The following is a 20,836-nucleotide window of genomic DNA, read 5'->3' as shown; positions in this document are numbered from 1 at the left end:
TGCTTCTTTCACTGACTAAAGGATGAACTTGGCTAAACCATTAATGGTCTCTTTGTATTCATGCCACGTAAGCTGGATCTTACTGATTGATGCTTCTCCTTGATTTATGAATTAGAACAGAAATTATTGTGGGCAGCAACAGGTAAAATGTTAGCAGGTGTTGTCTAGAGGACTCTACTTTTTCCTAGTGTTTAGTTCAGGGCATGTAATCCTTTCTTCTCAATAGTTTATTATCCACATCAAATAGCTATCATTTCAGACTCTACCTAACACACATCATCCCTTAATGCTTTTTGGCAACTCTTGTTGGCTCTTCTGCTAATGTAGCTTCTTCTTTCAAGTTGTGGATTTTGTTCTTCTCCCGAGAGCCACTTTCATCATTCAACACTGTATTCCTTGGACTGACATTCAGCCTGGAGTTGTTGCCCGCCCGATCCCCGCCTTTAATGACTGTTTCGTCACCCTGAGTTCTGGCCAGCTCCAACTGGCTGCTTCACCCGGGTCCTTTGCTAAGGGAAGCCAGCCTGTCAGGTACTCAATTTGCAGGTTTCTCTTGACTTGTGGAGAGCTGGCCTGATTCAAACCTGATGAGAGCCACCCCCTGAGGAAACTCTCTAGGATTTAATCTCTTAAAGATACATTTGGCATCTCTGACGTAGAGATCTTAGTTCCCTGAATTTAGACAGAGTTTGGGCTAAGTGACCTCTCTGAAGCTTAGTTCCATTATCTGTGAAATGGGAATTGAAATACTGCTTCATAGGGTTTATTGCCAGAATTAAATAAGCGACATAAAGCACCTAGTAAGGTGTCTAACACATGGTGGGACCCATTAAATGTTACAACCCTTCTTCCTCCAACCATATGACCCTCCTCTTTGCTAACTTTGTCCTAAAACATAAAAAATGCAGTAATAACTGATACCTGTTGAAGTGAGTTATGTGTTACATTTCTTTATATAACAGTATTCTCTTTGGCCTTGTTTAAGCATGTGCCATATAGTTTTTGACTCTCCCTATGTCATAGGAGCTTTCTCTTATGAATTTAAGTAATTTTGTGGTTTTCTTTCAACTTCTTAGCATTTTTACTTAGCTGGAAGATACTTCGTGGAAATCATGATACTTCTCTGTGGGGTTGTTAATGATTCCTAACAAATGTTCGGGCTTTTATAATCATGCCGCTATGTCCATTCTTTCACTTCATTGTCTTTGCTTACCTTCGCAAGGCGGAATATCTCACCCATTGGATGTGTGCAGCTAGCTCTTCTGGGGTTTACGTTATTGTCTTGCTTTGTAGTTGAGTCCATGACAGATCATGTGACCTGGGAACACAGATTTCTGAGATTTTATCAGAGTAATCTTTCTTTGTTAGTCTCTAATTAAGTTAAGGATGACTTTCTGACTCCCATTTAACCTTTCTAAATGTAATAGGTCTTAAGCATTGGGAGAACTTAAATCAGTCAATGTACTTGATGACTGATTAGCCACAGCCTTAACCAAAACCAGGCATAGAGAATTTTCAGGATGACTTTGCACCGAGAATGTGGAGAGCTCATTGTTCTGTAAGTTCTTTTCACACTAGAATTTATTTTCAGATTTCAAGATTCAGTGTTTAACCTTTATGGAATATATGAATATTCATAGCCTAATCTGAAATTGAGGACTTTATATTACATTTATTTATTTTACATAAGATGGTAACTGAATACAACATGTACGTTTTTCAGATTTTTATAAAAGGTGCAAACATCAATCTTATCCCTAAATCATTATATTCTAAAGGAGTCTTCTAATCAATCATTAAGCTATTTATTGAGCACTTAACTGTGTATCTGCCAGATGCCAGAGAAGATTCGAAATTGTAAAAACAACAACCTCCCACCCCCCACTTTTTCAAAAAACAACAGATGTTGGCAAGGATGTGGTGAAAGGGGAACACTTACACGCTGTTGGTGGAAATGTAAATTAGTACCACCTCTATGGAGATCAATATGGAGAATTCTCAAAGAACTAAAAGTAGATCTACCATTCTGTCCTTCAGGCCCACTGCTGGGTATCTATCCAAAGGAAAAGAAATCATTATAGCACATTGCCATTGTGTTTATGGCAACACAATTCATAATCATAAAGATACAGAATCAACCTAAGTGTCCATCAATTGATGAGTGGATAAAGAAAATGTGCTCACTCGCTCTCTCTATATACACACACGCACATACATATGTGTGTGTATGTGTGTGTGTGTGTATTCATTCCATGGAGTACTACTCAGCCATAAGAAAGAATGAAATAATGTCTTTTGAAGCAACTTCGATGGACTTGGAGGGCATTATCCTAAGTGAAGGAACTCAGGAACAGAAAAATAAATGCTGCATGTTCTTACTTAAAAGTGGGAGCTAAGCTCTGACTATGCAAGGACACAAGTGGTATAATGGACACTGGAGACTTAAAAGGGGAGAGGGTGGGGTGAGAGTGAGGGATGAAAAGTTACTTATCGTGTACAATGTACACTGTTTGGGTGATGGGTACACTAAAAGCCCAGACTTCACCACTGTACATTACATACATGTAATGGAAGTCAACTTGCACCCCCTAAATCCATTGAAATAAAAGAAAAAGAGGACAAAAAGAAAAAAAATGTAATAGGGCATCATTTGAAATTATTCACAAATAATCCATAAATAGTAAGAACTAGGGAAATAAGGTGAAGGGTATAAGGGAGTGCTGTGTACTTTTTTGGGAACTTTTTAAAAAACTGAAGCTATTTCAAAATAAAGGTTATTAAAAAAATACTTTTCAAGGCAGGGACAATCCCTGTGTGGGAAGACTAATTATTATAACAAAAAACTTCTAGCACATTATACAGTTTACAAAGGACTTCGACTTGATCGTTTTGTTTGATCCTCAAGGCAATCATCCCTGAAGTACAGATGTGGAAATTGATTCCCAAAGTAGTTAATGAACTTGCTCAAGGTCACAGGTAATAAATGTCAGAACTAGGACATGACTCCAGGTCTTTTATCTCTAAATCCAGTGGCCCCCAGTGGTTCTGTACTGTATCTCATTTACCCCTCATGTACCCATGAGAAAATTATACAAAACAATATAATTAAGGCAATAAGGAAAATAAAAGTTCATAAAAAAGGAGAAGTCCACGTGGGCTGGAATCGTCCCTTGCAAACAGTAATAACAGTGGCTTAAGGATTGTAGAGTTTGAGATAGCAGGTCTGCACCTTTGGTAGCTGTAGCTGAGTTTTGCTGAAAGACAAAATGTTCCTTTGGAAAGGTGAGGCAGGAAGCCAGTCATTTGGTGGGATTAGTGGTTTGATTTTCCGAGATCAGCTTTGGCACTTCATGTAGGATGTGCACAGAATTGGTTCTTCTCCAGTTCTGAAAAACTGATGGTTCTTTGAGGATTATGTGACAAATTGTTGTCATCAGCTCTGCTACCGCATATTTTAACTTCATTAGAATTGAGGAGGGGCACAAGATCCCAAGGATTCACTATACCTCAAGTGCAGTTGAGGCCATTTCATCACACCGCCTCGACTAGCATCTGTCTCTCATTTTGCCATGATTGCTTTTCTGTCAAATATGTTCACTCGTCATCTTTAGTATAAAAGATTATATGAAAAGAATAGTTGAGGAACCACTGAAGGAATGGCACCTTTGGGGTAGGGGAGAGTCCTGTATTTTCATGTAGCTTGTAGTACTAGAATAAGATTCTGTTTCAGATAGTACTCACTCATTAAAGTCTGGGTTGATTACTAGGGAATTAAATGCGGTTGGATGGCCTCAGAAAAATGTTTGGTTCACCGTGTTGCGTTGACATATTCATCTCCTTGAAATTACTGGAAGTAATTCAGGTAAATTGTTGTTCTGGGACAAATTCTGGCCAACTCCAAGGAGCTGATAGGTGAAGTGTAAGGGGGCACAGCCTTGGGAGAACATGACTGGGGGATATCAGTCACTGAACAAACACCCTCTGTACCTGGTGGGTCATGCCCACCAGGGAGGGGCTTGAGGCAGTCTGGTATGTTCCCAGGATATTAGGAAAGGACATGGAAAAGGTTCCAGACCCAGATGAATTATATCCCAAGGCAATGAGAGGACTAGAAAGGTGGCATCGCTGGCCAGCTGGATGTCATCTTTGTGAAATTGTGGAGGATGGAAAGTTGCCAGAGAGCTAGAGAGAGTAATGTTCTCATTTCCCTTCAAAGAGAAAAGAAGGTAGAGTCTGGGAATTACTGACCACTCAACTTCACATTGCTCTTGACAAAGAACTGTAGAAAACATGATTCAAATGATGAGGTGAAACATTTTTAAAAGGAAGTGATGATCGTAAAAGTCAGCCAGGCTTCATCCAGGATAAATCATGCCACACTGACCTGACCGCCTTTTCTGACAGTTGTTAGATGACCGGACCGGGACATCCTGTAGGTGTGGCACATCCAGTTGTTAACAAGGCATTTTGTTAGAGTCTCCTGGGGCGTTGTAGATGAGGAGAATCAGTTTGGATCGGGTAATCGTATATAGCAAGAGGGATGCATAAGTCTTTGAACTGTCATACCTGTCAAGTCCAACCTTGTAAACCTTTGGCAACTTTATTACACTGGAAGGTTTAATTAATTCATTGAATGGGAAATGCCAAATTGTTACATCACAAATGTCTGTTGGTAAATTGGTTGTTTGAAATTTAGAACCCATTTTTTTATGAACACAACGTTTTCGTGGTAAGTTTTCTGGTTGAGATAACGCACAAAGGCCTTTTGAACTCATTTTGTATTGGCATTGGAAATATTTGGGTAATAGGAATATTCTGTAAGACCATATCTTAGAGAAAGATAAATTTTGAGCTCCAATATGGAAACCAAAGACACAGTCTTCTGCTGCTGCTGCTGCAGGGGTGAGGCAAACACAGGGGTGGATGGTGGGGTGAGTAGGGACCACCGTGCTTACTGACTTAGCCCATTTTGTGTTGCTTTAACAGAACACCTGAGACTGGGTAATTTATAAAGAAAAGAGGTTTATTTAGGTCACGGTTCTGGAGGCTGGGAAGTTCAAGATGAGATGGCGTGTCTGGTTGGCGTCTGGTGAGCGCCTTGTGTTGTGTCATAACATGGCAGAGAAGTGGAAGGTGAAGCAGGCGGTTGCAGAGGGCAAACATGAGGGGCAATCTTGCTTCATAACAACCCACTCTCTTGGGGAACAAATCCATTCCCAAGACAACTAACCCAGTCTCACAAGAAAGACATTAATCCATCTTAATGACCTGATCTTAAAGGCGCCACCTCCCTGCACTGCCACATTGGGGCCCAGGTTTCAATATGAGTATTGGTGGGGACAAACTGTATTCAAATCATCGCACTGGTGGGATTGATGGGAGACTGGGGGCCAAGTCTTCTGCTGTCATTACCACCCGAGGGCCCACAAGTTCATGTCCTTGACCAAATTGAAGAACACTGAAAACCACTGAAGGATTTTAAAGTAGAGGAGCAACACCACTGATCAGATTACTATTTTAGAAAGTTTACTCTGTCTGCAAGCTGGATAATGGATTAGAGAAGGCAAGCCTTAGAAAAGAAAATTAAAAAACTATGGCAGTAATCCAGGTGAGAGGGAATCAAAGTAGTAGGAATGAAACGAAGTGGGTGCATTTGAGAGATATTTGGAAGGTGTATTGATATGACTTGGCAATAAATTGGATGTGAGGAAAGAGGGAGAACAAAGAATCTAGAAGGGATGACTCCCAGGTTTCTGACTTGGGCATTTGAGGGGATCATGGTACCATATATTGATATAGGAAACAGCGTAAAGAAAGGGTAGGGGAGGGATCAGCGGTGGCTGTGAAGGCTCAGAGGTGCCACTGGGGCATGAAGGAGATGTCCAGTGGACTGACCGGCTAGTTGCATAGATCTGCAGTTGAAGAGAGAAGTCGGGGGCTAATGATACAATGCATAATTTGTTTTATTCCATTTGCATCCATCAAGTGTTTTTATGTGTGGCTGCTTTCTAGACACCTTCCTCCTCTGTAGAGATTCCTTAACGATATTTTACTGTGCGTTTTTCTCAAGAGCATAATCTCCTTAAGAATCTCCATGTACTCATTCAATTCAAAGTATTCTGTCTACATGGAAGTGATTGGCTTGACAGGATTCTGGTTCCATGCAATTACGTCTGTAATAAGTAAAGAAAAGAATAAACACATCACGCTACCCTAGATATCTCAAGGCATTCTGCTTCATCATTAATCACGGAAGCTGCCTAGAAAAAAATAGAAGTTTTATACATATCTCATGAATGATAATCTGCAACGTCTGTTGATTTACTTTACCTAGAGAAAATATGGTCTTAGAAATTGATTTTGCTGTTATATTCTGCGGCCCTATAAATCACTTTCCCTGGTGCATAAATAAAGAGAGCAATCCATACATTTCTGAACTTGTTAACATTTTTGAAACCAAACCAGATACTAGACATGACATTTTCCTGTTGCTGTCTGGAATTTCCATGCCTAGTGTCTAGGCTCATTCTATTCCATTATTTACTTTGGCTTCAATCCTTGGCCGCTTCTTTCAAGTTGTTTGCCTTCCGTGTTTACGAAAGTGGATTCCCACAACCAAAGAAAGGGTGGGTAATGAGTCAGTCTGGAAGTGCTATTTTTGTTGTAGGGTCAGTTTGCCATAATTAGTGGTATTTTATGAAAGCAACATAGAGTACCTAGGCAGTGCCCATTCCTTGGCTCTTCTCAATATGCACATGGAACACACACATGTACACACCCATGGACCACCCCTTTGCCATGTTTTACTACAGCTCTATTTCTGAATTCTGTTGTAAGAAAGAATACAGTTTTATGAAATGCAATGCAAACAAATGCAATCTGAACTCTGGAATGCTGAATTAAGATTAGATTTGCATTGTAAATGTGCTTCTGGCTCTCTGCCTTACCATGGTGGAAAGCTTGCTTTCTTTTGTGGTGTGGTGAGCATTGCAAAATGAATTGGGTGGAATTAAGAGCCTTTTCCTCCTTACTGTCTGTCAGCCTTTTGATTAAGATGCCTTGATTAAATTAAAGACTGCTGTAAGATTAAGCCTAAATCATGTTGTTGTGAGTTTTGTTTTAGCATTTTGTGCTTTAAGTTTTTCCTCTTTAAGTTTTTGGTTATTGATGCTACACTTCAACTGGGGTACAGAACTTAAATTTTTATTTTTGAATAACAATATTTCAGTAGGAACTTAATAAATGTTTGTTGAATGAAATCAGTGAAAACTTAGATGATTATTTTCTATATATAAATACTATGTTACCAAATAATAAAAACAAATGGAAACTCATATATTCTCTTTAACTGTTTCTATCACTAGGCTTAACTTTGACTGCAACGGAAACTTATAATTGGGTTACAAGGATGAACTTTGAGTTTCAAATCTTGTAACCACCAGTTTTATTAATAACTATGTGGCCTTGGAGAAGTTATTGAACTTCTTTAAGTTTTAGTTCTTTCTTCTATAAAATGATTATACCATATGGATTTTGTAAGGATTAAATGAGATAGTATATGGAAAGCCTTTAATGCCTACATGTGGTAAGTGCTTGATAAAGATTAGGTATCATCATCATCATCATCATCATTATCATCCCATCTGCTCCTTCACCCTGTGCTCTACCTTCAAACTGCCCAGTAGGCTTATGTTTATCCCCTCATTTGCTTTTTATCGTATGGATTCACTGCCATCTTAGGGTGTTTTAATAGAATTGTTTTCACCTTTCTGTTAAAACTTTCGTGTGGTTTCTCTGGGTCATGAGTCCTATCTTTTGCTTCTGTGAACCTTCCCATCCTCCTGAACTCATCAGTTTCCTAAATAGACCTCAATCCATCTTTGATTCTTTGGAAAATTTTATTTTGTAGGGGATGTTGCTCTGAAACTACCCTCTCTTCCGCCCTCTCCCCTGCAGTAAGCTTTCCAGCTTTCTTGAGTTTATTCAGAGAGCATATTTGGTTCCTTCCTGAGTTACTTTCAGAAAGTAAGTCAAGGCATAGAACCATGAGCCATGCAGCTCGCATTAGAGCTGCTTTTCCTCCTAAGGGCTAATTTGAAAGTTTATCTTCAAGAATCTGCCTTGTCTTCTGAAAGTCTACTGTTTCCATTTCTAACCAAATTTAACTTTATTCGTGTTTTCTTTTTCTTTCTCCTTTTTTTTTTTTTGTTTCCGTTACGCAACATTCTTCAAGATGTGGACGAGTGCCTGGAACCAAACGTCTGCACAAATGGTACTTGTTCCAACCTTGAAGGCTCCTACATGTGTTCCTGCCACAGGGGCTATAACCCAACTCCGGACCACAAGCACTGTAAAGGTAAATACTGTGATCAGATTTCCCATTTTTATTTGAACTTCATTTAAGAATAGATTAGAGTATCTGGCCTCAGAAAAGGGAACCACACTACCTGCACTGATTTTGACTGAGCTGCTTGGAGCACAATTTGGTTGGCATCCTTACGAGTGGCTCCTCCTTGCGGTTAAACACAGAGCGTATCTGTTTACATAAAGGAAACAATGTATTTTTAGAGAGTTTCTGTAAACCACAGATCTATTTATTTAAAATATTTTTTTCTGGTTAGAAAAGCAATACATGCAGTTGCACAACTCTGTGAATGTATTAAAAACCATTCAATTGTACTTTAAATGGGAGAATTGCATAGCATGTGAATTATATCTCAATAAAATTGCTGTTAAAGAAACCAATATATATTCATTGTAGAAAATTTAGTAAACATAGAAAGATAAAAAAGAAGTAACCATGTCTTATTACCTCATTCATGGCTATTCATAGCTCATGGATATTGTATATATTAAACATTTGTATGTACAATTTTGTGTCCTACTTTTTGTCATTTAATAGTATATAATCATTTTACATTCCATTAGTAACTCTTTAAAAATATTTTTAAAAACTTAATAACATTCTAGTGCATTCCATATCACAATTTTCTTGCTGTTCTTTAGGTGATGAACAAACAATTTTTTTCTAACTTGTCATTATTATGTGAAAAAAACTGTAACAGGCCTCTTTTCTTCATGAGCCTTTATCTTAATTTTAGAATTATTTCTTTATGTATAAAAGTGGAATTAGTGGGTAAAATGTTCTGAATATTTTTTACTGTTTTGTTTTTTGCTTTTTTAAAATTTATGTATAATAATTATATATACTTGTGAGGTACATAGTGATGTTTTGATACATATAAAGTGATCTGTTTACTCTTTTGACAGGAGACCATTAATTTTTAGTTTTCAAATACATATTTAGATATTTAAAATTCTAAAAAGTTTTAGTATTTATTTTATATGCTCATTCCCTTTGATAATTCCCTGAAGACTTCTAATTATTAAACTTTTTTATACATTTATTAACACATATTTCTTCTTTTGTAAATTTGTGTTTATATCTTTTCTCATTTATCAGGTTTTTCATTTTTTAAATCAATGTATATAAACTGTTTATATATAATGTACATATAAACTTATAGTATGTGTGTGTGTATATATATTACATATACTTTTTTGTAGGTATAGTGTTGTAATTTGTCCAAGGTTTCCCTAATTTTTCCTTTTAAGATTCTCTGTTTTCATTTTTTTCTTATGGTCAAATCTATGGATTGTTTCTTTTCTGCTCACTTCCACTACTTTTATACCTAAAAGTATGTTCTATCAAAGGAGAAAAGAGGGAATAAGGAAGATTTTTCTTCTCTCCTAAGTGTCTCAATATTAGTGAAGACTCTAGGGTGACAATTAATTTCTTACCATGGTAGGTGAGCAGTAGATGAATACTCTTGTGTCCTGTAGACATTGAAGCCTCTTCCATTGGCGGTAGGGATTTGCAGGCATCTGAATTTGGTGCCTCGCTCCTTTCGTACAACAGAATACCAGCCACTTCAGTGGAGCATCTGAAGTAGGCTCACACATCTCCATTTTCTCCTATTTCTTTCTCTTTTGGCCACATCCACAGCTTTCCTACTGACTTTTTAAGCTGGGTACCTCCTCAGACCAAATTAGACATGAGAATCATCTGAAAGGACTGGGTTCATGCTGGATGAGGATCTCAAGCCTTGGAAGTCATTGCTAATCTTTACTTGATTGCTATGTTTAGTTTATTTCCATATCCTGTCATTTTGTCTTCTTTCTTTCCAATCTGCCTGGTTCTTTTCATCTACTTGTTGCTGAAAACTCTTGTACTATGTCCTCATCCTTCATATTCCAAACTGATTGGTCACGATCATATTCTTAAACTTGTATTCTGTCTCGTCCAAGTGGATGTCACAACTGCCCTGTGAATATTCCGTGCTTATTTGGCCCTAAGCACTTGCTCAGGCTTATCCCCATCTTCTTCCTCGCTGCTTACTGATGTGGCTCTTCCAGTGGCTCACTATACAACCTTAGGTGGACAATCTCAGATTTCCAGACCCCGTGTCATCCCTGAAATTAGGGGATTGGACTCTCTAAAGGGATTCTGCTCAGAGTAGACACATATTGAGTGAAGCCTTATTACCACTCTCTTGCTCTTGGTCATTGTCATCCCAGTGGAGCCTGCTCCTCCCTGAGAGGTCTCCCTAGATCCCCAGAATTCACACCATCACCATCAGTTGGTGCCACCCTAGGAGCACTCATTTCCAATCACTTGCGGCTCTCTGCTAGGCTGCTGCAGAAGTTGCTCTTCTTTCCTCCCTTTCCTCTCACGTGTACAAGGGAAACAACATGTTGCAGGCACTGTGCTCAAAGGCAGATGTTACTGAGAGCCTATAATCTCTCAAAGACCTTTGACTCATTAGAAGAGATGCAAACCTGCAACAGATAATTATGGATAACAAAATACATTAAAAGGCAGTATAGCTGAGCACAGTGGCTTACGGCTGTAATCTTAGCACTCTGGGAGGCCGAGGCAGGAGGATCACTTGAGGTCAGGAGTTAAAGACCAGCCTGAACAAGAGCAAGACCCTGTCTGTACAAAAAACAGGAAATTAGCTGGGCATGGTGGTGTACGCCTCTAGTCCCAGCTATTTCAGAGGCTGAGATAGGAGGATCACTTGAGCCCAGGAGTTTCATGTTACAGTGAGCTATGATGATACCATTGTACTGTAGCCTAGTGACAGAGCGAGACTCTGTCTCAAAAAAAAAAAAAAAAAAAAGACAGTGTAGCTGTCTTAAGCAACTGATGAAGGCTGACATCATTGATGTCATGTGAATATCATGTACAGCTGCCATGTGAAAGTACACCTGACATTGTGTGATGCCCAGAGTACTTCATCTCCATGCCCTTCTTTCCAAAACCCATAGTGCTAGTCTGATTATGACAAAAACATCAGGCAAATACATACTGGGGACATTCTACAGGATTCTGGCCTGTACTTAAGACAGATGAGGTCATGAAAAACAGGGAAAGACAACTAAATGCAATGTAGTACCCTGGAATGGATCCTGAATCACAAAGATGACATGATTAGAAAGACTCCTGAAATCCACCAAAATCTAGAGTTCAGTTGTTTTTTTAAAAAAGACAGTATATCAGATCCTACCTCTGACACTTAAAAGCTGTGTGAGATTGGGTAAATTACAGTTTCTGTCTTCGCTAAGCCTCGCTTTTCTCCTCTGCAAAAAAGGGAACAACAATGGTACATACCTGAGCTGATGTGAGGTTTGCATGAGATAATACAGGGACAGATGAAGCAGGGAGAATGAGTTACTGCAGGGGCAGAGCGTGACGTGCTGGTGATGGTGGTGTTTGCTAAATGAGAGGCATAAATGAAGTTGTTAAAGCACAAAGTATGTGACTAATTCTGCTTGTGTGCTTCTGGGAAAGCTTCACAGAGGTGTTGCTGTTTGAACTTGGGTCTTAAAATACTGCATACAAAGGAGAGAAAAACGTGGCAGGCAGAGGAAACAACACATGCCAAAGCTTAGAGGTGGGAATGGACTCTTGCCTCCACTTGGCGTTTAACTTTGCCCTCTGCTCTGATTCTAATGCTGTCTCCCCATTACCATCTTCTGCTTTAGAAACCTACGTATGCACTAATTGTTCTTACTCCCCTACCAAAGCTTTTCTTTTCTACAATGATAATGTCTTTTCTTTAACTATCTCATAATCTTTTCCCAAACCACATCAGGTCATGGCTGTCAAACTTACCCCAGATCATGAATCTGCCTCTTTTCCAATATCCCAGCAATTCTGACAATCTTACCTTGTTGATAGTCCTAAATATTAACTTTGTCTTTATCTCACTAAATGTTCTGACAACTTTCTTCAGGTTGTACGTAAGTGATCTAAGGTATTATTTATCTGTTACTTGTTTCTCTTGACCTTATTGTATCTGTGCTGTTTTAGCATTGTATGTCCTAAATTTATAAATACCTAGACATAGTCTCTATTTTAATTCTAGACTTGTCACATAATATGTGTAAAAATTCCCTTAAATGAATACCTTTCATGGGGAATGATGTTTTCTATTTATCTCTTGGCACAAAAGAAAGAAGACGTTTGTCCTGCGTGCCTATGTTTATTAGAAAGCTTACTTCTGTCTCAGGAATTTTGTCCCTCATCAGAAAAGAAAAATATTTTTATCTCCAGAATTAAGCTGCCTTTGTTCCCTTTGGTCACTTAAAAGACCCAAAGATCACCTTGTTCAAGATAACCGTTGTCTCAAGTTATTCCAAGTGTGTGTGTCGTGGCTTGTTATGAATTGCTTCTGACAGTCTTAGCAACATAAATGAGTAACTTATGTAAGATGTCTGGCATACCCTGACAGTACTTGGAATGGAGGGTATATCCTTGCTGTAGACATCTTCACATGGGAATGCTTAATTTGTCGTCTTCTAGGAGAAAGTCAAAAAGAGTCCAAAGCACTAAAAATGTTGTCAGACGTTCTGCGAGATCCAGCCAGCTACAAGAGCTATTGTTGGTCTTAAGTTCGTGAACTGACATCCCAAGTACTTTATAGAATGTGCTGAAAGAAAAATATGATGTCGGCTGAACTTTGCTGCCAACCACTCCTAAAGCTAATAGTCCTAGAGTGTTGGAAAGGTGGTAAAATAACTTTTAAAATGAAATTCAGCTTGCTTATTTAATTACTCTGTGGACAGTCAATAGTTGGCAGCCAGGAATTTATTTATAAATAAAAGAGACTAATAACACAATTGGTGAAACAAAAGTCTGTAGTCAACTGAAGTAATTACTATGAACAATTAAATAAACAAATTCTTGAACTCCAATTATGTATAATTTGTGTGAGGAATTTCAAGAAACATAGGATAGATAACCTGACACCTTGCTTGTGTCAGGATAAAATTCAAAAGGCTAGTGCCTCATTAGAAGTTAAGAAATGCAACTTTGCTCGGGAAATAGCTAGTTGTCAATAATACTTGAGGGAAAGGGCTGTACAGTTAATTGCATTTTCCTGGCAAAAACTTTTAGATGCATTTTAAATAATGAGATATTTTTAGAGGAAAACAACAATCAATCATGCATTTATGTTTGGGACATGGTTTCTTTGAAACAAATCCTGCTCATTTTATTTATTACTCCATTTAGCTTAGGGCTCCTTTCTTCCCCTTTTGTGTGTTTTGCATCTGTTTCCTCACAACAAACCTGTGGTGTAGATGGTGAAGATCAAACCTACCATGTTTTAATGATCATAAACTCTTATACACTTACTAGCTATTTGGCAAAACATGCTAAGGCGGATCTGTATGGACAAGGCGAGACAGAATTATCTAATTAGGTCAAACCAACATAATGGCCAAACAAAAACAGTTGGAAAACTAACACTAACTACTTCTACCAGAAGTGCTCAAGTTACTAATGAAGCTATTCTTTCATTTTAGTTGTATAACTTTGTTTACATGACATTTTCTTGAACCCTTATTAAGAATTATACTTCTTTCTCAGTCCGTAGCTTTATCTTCACCCAAGGCATTTTTTAAAATCCTCACTTATCGCTTTCTCCTTTGGTATTCCAGCAGTCATAATAATGCTACCATTTTTCTTGGCTTTCCTCATTTCTTTGAAAATGAGCTCAGTGTTCTTTAATGCAACTGTTTGACCCAGTAGTTCAACTTCTTCTAAATTAAGTAGAAATGTCTGTGTCCTTCCAGAACGGCCTATGTTTTGTTTTCGTTTTTCAAATTCATGGTAGAGTTTTACTTCTGCCTTCGTTCATGCAACTCTACAGGTCTACAAACTGGTAGCCATTATTTTGTGCTTCTGCCTTCTGTTTTCAGCTCTAAAATAGTTCACATTTTTTCCTGCTATATCCAAAATATGAAAGAGAAAGATAACGGGGAGCTTGATGTTATAAGTAGCTTTTACTTATAAATTTATTGTGTATTTGTAATTATTTCTGTTCTGCATTTAAGCATCCTGAGGTTGATACAAGGAAGGTTGGTGGATTGATACATACTAAAGTTCATAGTGCCTCGTATAAGAAGTACCATTATTTTTGTAACAATAACCCCTGAATACATTGCAGGGAGTACTGCATTGTCCTGGGTAATCTCTTTTTGAAAACAGTTGTCATTGTTGTGTTTGCAGATATTGATGAATGTCAGCAAGGGAACCTGTGCATGAATGGGCAGTGCAAAAATACCGAGGGCTCCTTCAGGTGCACCTGTGGGCAGGGGTACCAGCTGTCGGCAGCTAAAGACCAGTGTGAAGGTAAGAGTATGGCAACGTGAACTACTGAGATTTCAGCTTAAAGCACCTGGTCTGAAAAAATATATGCTCAATCAAGTCAGTGTGCGTTTTAGAAATTAGCTAGGTGATTGCTTTATAGTGCCAGAAAGCCAGGGATTTAAACATATGTTAGGAAAGTCAATAAAACAAGGAGGAAGGAGAGTTAAATTTGAAAAATATAGCAGTAGTGATCAGTTGCTAGGCATTAATATTAAGAAGAAAAATTATTGCTCTCTGTATAATTCTTTACTACAGAAAGTTTTTTCCACTTAAACATTTAAATTCATTTCAAGATTTTACATATTGGGATTTCAGGAATTAGAAGGTCGTTATATTGGCTGGTACTATGTTATGGAATGTTAATAAACTTAGTTTTCGTGTCTAGTTAGCTTTTTAAAGCTTTTGCCTTTTTAAAAAATCCCTAAAGAAGTCACTTCAGTAAAACTGAAACAGTGTCCTCCTTATACTCAGAAATAAAGTTCGCAAAATATGTCCTAATCTTACAGGTAATAGTGAGGATTCTGGACTTGCTAGGGTTAACTTTAGAGTTTTTAAAGAAATATTTCACTGACATCACACAGAAACACTTCACTTCCCAATGAGTATGTGCTTCCTGACCTTGAAGATATGTGATATCGCCTGTGACAAGCACAAGTGTCCAGAGTTCCTGAAAAGAAACATCATTTCTTATTTAAGAACACAATCCACACTATATAAGACCAATTATTTTATCATAAGGAAACAAATAATATCCATGTCTATATGCCCATTTTGAATACTTAATAAGCAAAAAAATCTGAGATAGTGTTATAAAAGTGACAATGTATCATGGTAATTACAAAGGTATCTATAAACATTATCATAACGTTCCCCAGGTGTCCCTTTCTAGAATGTAACAATACCTAATCTAGCAGTGGAGAATGATAAACACACCCAAGCACGTGCTCATATACAGATAAATTACACAACTTTTTCTAGATTTTTTGAGTCCTTCCCAAAGTTTTTATACTTTATGACTCCTAACCCCAGTCACCAAGCATTTAATGAATACTTGTTATGCATAAAAAATACAAATGAATGGATAATAAGAGGTCTACACATGATACAAGAAGGCTACTGTATTCAAAGTCCTTTACTTTGAAAAGCTTGTGGTACTGTTATCAAAGATAATCAGATACAGCTAGAACCACCTACCAGCTGATCATTTCAGGAAAAACCATGTTAGATGTTGAACACTATGACACCAAACTGATGCTATGATCAGTGGGGGAGAATAATTTTACAGGATCCCTGTGGGAACTGATATGTGTGTTAAATATTATAGAATCACATTGACAATAGGGAAATACTTTCAACCATTATAAAGAAAGTCCATCAAAAAAAAAAAAAACCAAACAAACATGAATTGAATGCCTACTCATTGTAAAATGCTAGGTCATCTAAGGAGTAATAAAGAGTTTGGTTGACATAGTCCCTGCCTTCAGGAAACATAAAATCCAATCATGAAGGCAAAATAATTAAATGCATGCAATATATAATGTATCTCTTATGTGTAGATATCATACATGTCTGCGTGTGAGCCTGAACTCAGGATTGTACACAACAATCTGTAGGGAGGCAGAAGGAGAGGGTTAGCAAACTTTTTTCTGTAAAGGGCCAGATAATAAATGAATGTTTTCCAATAAAACATTATTCACAATAATCAGCAGTAGGGTGGATTTGGCCTGTCATCTAGTTTGCTGACCTTTGGCTTAAGTGCTTTTAAATTCAGTGTTGTAGTTGAAGTCATAAAAGAAATCCAAGACGCTTAGGTTGGGTTTACAGATTACAGCAGAGTTTTTGCCACTCATCAGTGAACAGTGGGATTAATATGTTCTAGCCCGTTGGTTAAATTTTTAAGTTCACCTGGATTTTCCTTACTGGGGAATTGCTGACCTTTTAATAGAGGTCTGTTTAAGTCACATGGTGAAAACGCTAAATTAATTATAAGCCAGATAGGTTGTAGACTTCCTTTATATGGATGATTGAGAATATCTTTGAAGCACTGCTCCTACAGTCTCTTTGGACGTCTTTGCTCGTAGATATTGATGAGTGCCAGCACCGTCATCTCTGCACTCATGGGCAGTGCAGGAACACAGAGGGCTCTTTCCAGTGTGTGTGTGACCAGGGTTACAGAGCATCCGCGCTTGGAGACTACTGTGAAGGTAAGAATTGTGTCTGGTTTTGCAATCATAAAATGCCAGGATCAGAGGGAAGTCTGAACATCATCTCAGCCTCTGTCCTTGAGCCCAACCTGATGACTTCACAGGGAGAACGTTACCTCCCTGCAAAGTATTTTCCCCATGGTCACACAAATGATGCAAGGAAGGGAGTAGAATCCAGGCTCTGTTTGTGCTGCTCGGAGCTGTCTTTTACAACTGTGCCAGCCAAAGCTGTAAAGAAGCAGTTTAACTTTACCAGCTATCGATGGTTTATCCTGGATGCGCAGTTCTGAACTGTGACACCTTATTTATGCAGGACCAACTTCCAAATGTTCCAAATAAGTAAATACAGCTTAACTCTCCAAATAACTGGAAGGTTTTTAAGAGCCAAATTTTAATTCAATTTTGAGCTTTTTGCATAAAAATTTTCTAAAAGATATTGCACATGTAGAGCACTGTGGGGTTGTTAACCACTTCCACTGCCTGCCATGGCTGAGGACCTGCCTGCAGTCCTGTGTAGGGAGAGGGGACTGTTTCCTCCCAGCGCGCTGCTTTCTTCCCTTCGCCACCGGCCTGTCACTTGTGAACTTTCTGTGTCCAGTGTCCACCCAAGCAACAATTTTCTTTTCGGTTCACCTCTTTTGCTGCCTTTAGAGCCTATCAGTTATGAAACTGGAAATGTGAGCATTGGCGGGGTTGTGCCTCACATGCACAGTGAGAGTTTTTGAGGGAGGGTCTGAACCCCACGTTTGGGAGGAGCGGGTGAGCTTTTTAGGGAACGGTTTTGTGGCACATAATTTAGTGGTCTCAAATCCTTTCTCATTCCCAGTGCAATTGGTTGAAAAGCTCCATTGTAGTTTATAGCATCCTGCATTTCTGACTGACAGCTTGGGACCGCAGTTACAAAGTGGCTGAGCAGCCATACCCTGCTGCCACTGGGAATGTGAAATGACCCAGCTCTTCTAAAGGGCAACTGTGGCAGAGTTTCAAAACTCTTAAAATATATGCAGTTTATGAATCTGTAAATCAACTTCTGGGATTTCATCCTAAGGTGATAATGTTCCTCAAAGGGTTAATAACACCAATGAAAATATATAGCTATTGAGAAATAGGCAAATGGTCAGATGAGTGATAAATCAATATAATAAGATACAATTATGTCTGAAAAAGTGTGTTTGGGGAGCTCTAAAGTATGAGTAAGTGTTAATGATTCAACATAGTGGCGTTCCAAGGTGGAAGGGGCAGTCGTGTTGGGGAGAACCAGTTGTGGAAGAATCTGTTCTAGAACTAAGTAGGTGATAAGGTATATGGTAAGGAGCTGAAAACCTAAACTGACCATCAGCATCTCTTCTGCCCTGATTCCTGGCCAAGCCAAGAAGGTAACCAGGCCATTGATTAAGTCTCAGGTAGTTCATATTCATCAGAGGGCGTGTTCCTCTGGTTTGGCTATTTTCATGTATAACCGTCTTATTCTAAAAATATCCATTACATGAAAAATCAAACAAAACCTTTTTAGCCAACTTGTTCTTCATGGCTAATGTATATATTTCTGAGATACAATTATGTTCCATAAGAAAGCTTCTTTTGGAATCTGTAATCAGGCCTCTTTCTCTTAAAGTCAGGACTAATTTCCCTCATGTTCTGGGTTATAAATAGGACTGGAGTCCATCCAACTGATTCAGAGCTCCCTTTGAAACTATGTTAGCACTTCGGCCTGCTAATTCCCAACTAGTTCTGTTTTTGACCCTCCCCAGTGGTATTTAGCCACAATTAACGGAGCTGCAACTGTTCACATGCCTCTCACAGCTGTGGGAGGAAGAGCCATCTTCCTTGTTGGCTTTTATGTTTACAAGTGTAATTTTCCTCTAATAACTCTGGCAAAGACCTTGTTTTCTTACGGCATTATCCTGTAATCCTCCTGGCCTCCTCGTAGAGTCAGACTCCCACGTGGTGTGCTCTTCTCTGCGCGCTGCTTTCTCCTGCATGTTCAGTAACCCTCAGTCCGTGATGATGGGGGGGCCTCACTTGTCCTGGTTCTTAGAGGTCTCGGGCATCTCAGCCTTCAGAGGCTCTGTCTCTCCCTTGTTCCCCTCCCAGGCACAATCTTTAATCCTGTGTCTACCTTAACCTTTCCTCAGCCCCTCACTGAGGTTGCTGCCTGCAAGTCCCTTACAAAACCCAAGAAAATGACTCGTTGCTTACTCTGTCTTCCTGTAGCCCTTCGTTCTTGGTCATTTCTTTGTGGACAAAATCAGAAAAGGTGGGGAGATACGATAGTATTTCTGTCATTTTGATATTTCTTTCCAAGTTGGAATCATTCATTTATTCATTTATCTATTTGTTCAAATATGTATTTAGTGCCAGATTTGTGCCAGGCACCGTTCTAGGCACAGTGCCTATAGCAGTAAACCAAACAGAAATTCCTGCTCTCGTGGAGCTTACATTCTAGTGAGAGAGATAACAATAAACATGCTGAATAAGTAAAATATATACTTTGTTAAATGGCAATAAATGTTATGGAGAAAAATAAAGTGGGGTAGATGAGGAGTGCTGAGGGAGGGTAGTGATTTTAAATAAAGAGGCAAGTAGAGGCTTCCCTGAGACAATGACATTTGATTATTTATGGGAAGAGCGTTCCATTCAAAGGAGTGGCAGATGCAAAGGCCCGGGGGCAGGCTTTGTGGAAGAGATAAGGAGTTCCACATGGGCACTTTCAGCTTTTGATGCCTACAATGAACATTCAAAGGAAGGTATCTGAAAGGCAATTGGACCCTTGCATTTAGAATTCAGGGGAGAGTTCTGGACTGGGAGCCATCAGCACATGGGTAGTGTTTAAAGCCATGAAATTGGGTCACCAAAGGAGTGAGTGTAGTTAGAAAAGCAGGGCCTGGGCCCTCCAAGATTTGGAAGTAAGGAAATAAGTAGGAACCAGCAAAGGGTATTGAGGAAAAAGTGTCAAATGAGGAAGGAGGGAAACCAGAATCCCAGAGAAGAAAGTGTTTCATGGAGGAGCGAGCACTGTGTCAAACAGGGCGGCTAGGTAAGAGGAGGACCAAAAATTAACCTTGGGAGTTTTAGTAAGGTAGAGGTCTTTGGTGACCTTGACAAGCTCAGTCTTGGTAGAGGAGTGACCAGGATTCACCCTTGTTTTCCTTAAAAACCTGTGTCCTAAATCCTAGGAGGAATCTGTCTTTTCATACCACCCCATTGGTGGTGAAGAACAATCTCTTATTGGGCTCTCTTAATGTTTAACCTACTCTTTTGTGCTTTGAAAGTAGATAAAGATCTTGCAAAAAATTTTTAAACTAAACTTGTCTCAAACATAATGCACAGAGTTTTTAAATGTATATAATTATTTATAAACACTTAATGTGTTTTTCCCTCACATTCATCATTTCCCTTAGATTTTGGAAAATGAATGAAAATCACATTACTTTTTTTTTTTTTTTTTGAGACAGAGTCTTGCTTGGTCACCCCGGGTAGAGTGTAGTGGCATCATTATAGCTCACTGCAACTTCAAACTCTTGAGCTAAAGCTCCTGCCTTAGCCTCCCAGAGTGCTAGGATTACAGGCGTGAACCCCACCACGCCCGGCCTCACATTACTTTAAAGTAGTGTGAATACAGCTGACATGCTTCCATTATGCTGAGGCAAACATCTAAGTTATGGAACATCTTTCTTGTTGCTAAAATTCTTATTCTCAGGATTCTTCTTGATCTTTTTCAAATTGAGATTTTTTTTACATAAAGCCAATGATGAAATATACTTCTTTTCACTTTATCTCCATTTCCTACAGAGCAAAGAAAGAAAGGTGAATCTGAAAACCGATCCTCTACCGTACACCCGTTAGAATAGTTGTGGAGCTGTCAGAATAAACACGGAACATTTGGAGCTCTGACACTACCATTGGGGGTGTA

The 20,836-nt window shown here is 38.8% G+C and overlaps 1 protein-coding gene across 10 annotated transcripts in view; it reads left to right on the top strand.

Annotated features, from left to right (window-relative positions):
* The window catches only part of LTBP1 (latent transforming growth factor beta binding protein 1), a 384,917-nt gene that overhangs the window by 282,082 nt on the left and 81,999 nt on the right, over positions 1–20,836 (top strand). For all 10 annotated transcript variants that reach the window (XM_069495124.1, XM_069495127.1, XM_069495126.1 and 7 more), the window contains 3 exons: positions 8,234–8,356; positions 14,579–14,701; positions 16,801–16,923. In XM_069495124.1, coding sequence (XP_069351225.1) covers positions 8,234–8,356; positions 14,579–14,701; positions 16,801–16,923 — 369 coding nt within the window. The remainder of the gene's footprint in view (positions 1–8,233; positions 8,357–14,578; positions 14,702–16,800; positions 16,924–20,836) is intronic.

This window comes from Eulemur rufifrons, chromosome 19 (assembly GCF_041146395.1).
Source record: "Eulemur rufifrons isolate Redbay chromosome 19, OSU_ERuf_1, whole genome shotgun sequence".
Lineage (NCBI taxonomy): Eukaryota > Metazoa > Chordata > Mammalia > Primates > Lemuridae > Eulemur > Eulemur rufifrons.
Note: the sequence above shows the minus strand (reverse complement) of the source record. Positions and strands in the feature narration are given on the sequence as shown.